The sequence below is a fragment of the Anastrepha obliqua genome, chromosome 1 (genome assembly GCF_027943255.1).
Source record: "Anastrepha obliqua isolate idAnaObli1 chromosome 1, idAnaObli1_1.0, whole genome shotgun sequence".
Lineage (NCBI taxonomy): Eukaryota > Metazoa > Arthropoda > Insecta > Diptera > Tephritidae > Anastrepha > Anastrepha obliqua.
In genome coordinates this window covers 182,984,614-182,989,566 of record NC_072892.1, presented here as the reverse complement: position 1 = coordinate 182,989,566, position 4,953 = coordinate 182,984,614, and the positions used below count along the sequence as shown (strand labels likewise).

At 37.4% G+C, this 4,953-nt stretch overlaps 1 protein-coding gene across 1 annotated transcript; it reads right to left on the bottom strand.

Moving 5' to 3' along the window:
- Positions 1–3,654: 3,654 nt before the first annotated feature.
- On the bottom strand, positions 3,655–4,953 carry LOC129238898 (uncharacterized). Its single transcript, XM_054874127.1, has 5 exons — positions 4,735–4,953; positions 4,533–4,675; positions 4,309–4,472; positions 3,997–4,208; positions 3,655–3,807 (listed from the first exon to the last, which is right to left on the bottom strand). The coding sequence occupies exons 1-5, from the start codon at positions 4,951–4,953 to the stop codon at positions 3,655–3,657; spliced, it is 891 nt and encodes a 296-aa protein (XP_054730102.1).

Below are 4,953 nucleotides of genomic sequence, written 5' to 3'. Positions count from 1 at the left end.
ATAGGGTTTAGAAAAGAAAAGATATGGTTTTCATATTATTTATTTCTTTATTCTTTATTCAAGCGCTTTGGCATAAACAGTATTTTTTGTTTTTCTATTTGTTTTTGAGTAAATATATAATGCTGTTGGCTTCCCAACACGTGAACAGCCAACGTATAGTTGACCATGGGTGAATACTGGTTCTTCTAAATTCATCCCGCATATTTCTAAAGTTTGCCCTTGTGATTTATTGATAGTTATTGCAAATGCTAAACGAATGGCAGTTGCAAACGCTTGAATTCAAATGGCAATTCAGGTGGAATCATTAGAATTCTTGGTATTAGAACATCTTCATTCATTCTTGAATTTGCCAATTAGAATAGTTTCTTGGATAACATTATTCATCAATTGTTTGACTTCTTCATTTTGTTCTTGACGTTCTTCTGATGTCGCGTTATTCCGGGCATTTCTCATGCGCCTATTATTATTTGTCGAACGACCAATATGATTCCGTGATTGTCTTGGCATTTGTACTGTAATAAACATGATTGTAATTATGGTATTCTGAGATTTTAAAACATGTTTTTTTCAATTTTATGGATTATATTTTCGATGCACATGTGTTTAAAAGCCCAAGTCCACATGGTCAGGATTATTTTATTTTGTTGTGATTTTCTTAAATCATCTCTTTTCTTCTGAAAATTGTTGACAATTTGCATGATAAGACTATTAATTTTTTCATCAAAGTTACGCATTTTCCGTGCTCTTCCTTTGCATCCTTTAACAATTTCTTTTGTTTTTTCATTTTTTTACCATTTTTTTCACTCATGGTGTATCGTAGCTTATCGCATATGAACCGAAAAAATAAATCCACAAAACATTATTTCATTTGAACATTCGGATTTCACATTAAATTCTCACATTTCGTAAGAAATTATTCACTGTTCCAAAATCCACTCCAAAAAAATTCACAAAAAATGTTTACACTTTGCACTTACGTCTTCTCCTTAGGGCGTCCAAATCAGAAAGAAATATTGACACATTGTAACACATTGTAATAGTTCAGTTCCGCCCCAAGCGTTAAAAAAGTAAACGACATTATGGCTGGTTCAAAAGAACGCTGTACGCGTTGCCGGTGTTCCGAATTACAACCAAACTTTACGAAACCCATTTTCAATACTTACTTAACAATGTGTGTTTGGTTTAATTCGGTGCAAAGACACGGCGGGTCCACGTTTTGGTATATATTTCTAGACCCTAGTCATCAATAGGTATGGAATTACCCCGTATTAAAGCACTTATCAACAGCTTTCATTTGATACCCATATTGTACATACATAACCAAAAGTTACCCGGGTCCACGTTTTGGCCTATATCTCGAGACCCTAGTCACGGAACGGTATGAAAAATACTCTATAGTATAGAAATCATCAACAGTTTCCATTTGCTACCCATATTTCTCGATACCCTGGTATCCGATTCTTAAAATTTCAAAACACAAACCATCTCCACATGTGTCTCTTCAATGTGGCAAAATTTGGGTAAAATCGGTTGAGCCATTCTCCGTAAAGTTCATCACAATGCGAAAAACGGCTGAATTTTTATATATATAGATCTGTCATAAAGGCAATACTTATATATATTACATTCAAACATTTCATGTCTTCAGTCACATCTAAGGTTTCTTGATGAGAAAATATCATATATGGTGAACAGATTTATAGAGGCGTGGCCAAGATTAGACCATTAACCCAAGGATGACAGTTTACCGGGTTTAGCCTTTAGCTATGGTGAAAAACGTGACTGAGCGAGTAACTTCGGTTGCCACGTCACGGGGCATAGTGGCAAAAATTCTGGAGAGGTGACCCACGTTAGAGAGAATAATAAGGTGGCGCCGATCGTGGTACCTCTACTTTTCTCTTAGTGGATTTGACAGAATCGGTGTGTGTGCAGACTGTGTTAATTTTTTTTATATTTCCCCAACACAATCTCAGTTTTTTTCGTAAAAGAACCGCTGTCGTGACCATTTGACGTTAGCCAATCAGCTAATTCCTAAAATTTGGTTGAGAGTCGGTTAACAGTCTAATCTCGTCCACACCTCTAAGCATACGAGGTTTGTTAAAAAAATAAGGTGAATTTTCAAATTTTGCGTGCTACGTACATTCGACTTTAGATTATTACATTTTTACGTTGGTACACTCGACTCGCAGATATGTTGACGATTTTAGCAATATAGCCTGTTTAGATTGTTTGTGAGAGGCATGGACAAGGCAAGTGTTTTGTGCGTTCTGCGATTTTCTGCTATCTACTCTTGGCTCTCCTGGACTCTTCCATTGGTACGATTGGACTTTGGTTTCGATGTCAAGATTCGTCACCACTTATGACGCCATTCAACAATTCCTGAGCGAACAAACTTCGCTGCCACACGCTCCATGCCCAAAATTTCCGAAAATATTGCATAGCATGAGCCCACCGATATGTCGACATTCTCAGCAACTTCTCTAATGTGATTCGACTTTCTGCATAACAACTTTCTTAACATTCTCATCGGTTGCTGATGTGCTGGTGCTGGGGCGTCCAGAGCGAATGTCATCATTCACATCTTTTTCTTCTGTGAAAAGCTTTTACCACTTGTAAACATTTTTTTTGACACAGAGTACTCTCACCGTATGCTGCTGTCAACATTTCAAGGGATTTTAAGCACTTAATTCCATCTTTGACTCAAAATTTTATGCAATTTCTTCTTTAAATTAAAACAAATATTGATGATGGAACATAATTTTAACTAGTTACAAGCGATCATCAGTGATTCCTTCAATTTTAGGTTTAGAATTTTTGTCTCCGTCGAAAAAGATTGTACGGCTCATGTGTGTGAGGGAAGATGTGGTTGGCCCGTTTTATGAATGAACAGGCTTTGCTTTGAGAAACAGGTTTTATACACCCATTTCTATTATGAAGCAGTAAAATTTGTCTAGAATATTCTCCCAAAATTGTAGGATAATTAGAATCCAAATTAAGAGATACAGTACTAAGAAGTTCCATTCATTAGACCAGGTCGGCCTTAGTAATCAGCTTTAAATACTTTTGCATTCAGTTGACCTAAAGCAAAAGGTTGCACGTTTCTTCAAGATAAGTTTAACTCGAGCTTAAGCAAAGTACTTTCCTTTTATCACAACTAATTTATAAGGAAGAAATACTCCTAAAGTAGCACCCTTTTGTACACAACTCTGCCAAAAATCAAAATTTATTTCTGTTCATAACTTCAGTTAAAATAAATAGGTATTTTGAATTTTCTTATTTGAGAGGGGTCTATTCTGATTTGTTCCGACAACACCAAGGGAACTTTATTCTGAGGGTTGAAAATACTCGAAGTCCCATTGGCAAATAACTATAAAAAAATGAAAAAATAATAATTTGAGAAAATACGATTTTTGAGACTTTGAAACCCATGCAATTCCTTACTCAAGCCGAAAATAAATTATCATCCGCTTGGATATCTGCCTTCAATTTTCTAATATGAGCAATCGAGTTCCAGCGCTCTATTTTTTATTCATGGTCACATTAATGTGGGTACGTAATATTCCAAAAAATTTTACTAAAGCTTATGGTAAATATAAATATTTTAATAGTTTCCTAAATTATTCACTAATTTAATTATCGCCTCTCCCATTTGCTTCATTTCTTTAGTCCCAGTTCTTCGGTGACTGGTTGCGCCACAGTAAAACCGGCCACTTGCCTTGGATGATGCGGGGCATCGCCTCGATCGTAATAGCCGTAATGCTCACCGGGTACGTGATAGAGACCGTAATGTATGCCGCTGTTGGCCACCTGTGGCAATGAATTGGTAGAATGAGAAAACTAACATTCATAATTTTATTAATTTTTTTTAAATAAACGATTAAAATATAGCACTAAAAGCAACTAAAAATTCAATGCCAATAAGAAAAAAAAAATTTTTCCAAAACTATAAAAAAATTTAAATTTAAAAACAAAATTAAAAAAATGTATTCGTTTCACCTTCTTGAGCCCATTGATGGAAGCTAACAATAGTGCCATTTTCGCCAACAGCAAAGCTTTGCCGCTCACAATGGAAAGCATTTGAAAGCCCATTGGCACAAGCACAGCACCCAAAGCGGTGACCCCAAACATCATTGTAATCATCATATTGTAGCGCTGACGGCGATGGCGGGCGGTGCCAAGCTCATCAGCAGCGACTCTGTTTGTATGCCCTATGGAGCAGTAATAAACGTGGCGCATAAGACACACACATACATACATATGCACATCGATTACATGTATACGAGTATTCTTAGTGCAGCTTTAACGAACCTTCTTTCTCCAGAGCATGCATGTAAGCGTCGGTTAGCTCCTTCAAGTTCACCTGTAGGAAATGGGTGCTAAGCGTGTGTGCCAACCGCATGGCGAGTCGATCGAACCAAGTGAGATGCTGTAGGTCTTTGCGATCGTAATATTCACTGAAGTCCCTTGGGAGGCTAAATATAGGAGTTCTAAACTATTTGCCAATTACTCGTTTTGCATTTAATGGCTTTCACCTGTCATTTGTTGCATGCGTCAGAGCGGGCATTCGTACCAGGCGGACGCCTGGCCACACGGGAATCACATTAGATGAGAGAACATCTTCGAATATGCGTGCACCTCTCGCCTTGAAGCAGTTCCACATGGTATCGCCCGTTTGCTGTGTATGTTGTTTTTATTTGTGCGCTTATGGCTGCAATATTTATTCATTCTTCTTACCTGTGCGCAATCCTTTATATGTCGCCGCAGTTGCTTCATTTCTTGGACCCACAAAATGCCTTCGTTGCTTACGCTCTTATCGGCCAAGCCGTTTTCGAGGTGGACATTTTGGGGTTTTTGCAAATTGTACTCGAATGCCGCTCCATTTACGCGCTCCAGTGACACAATCAACAACAACAATAAAATACTATACATTCCAGCTGATTTACAAGGACACAT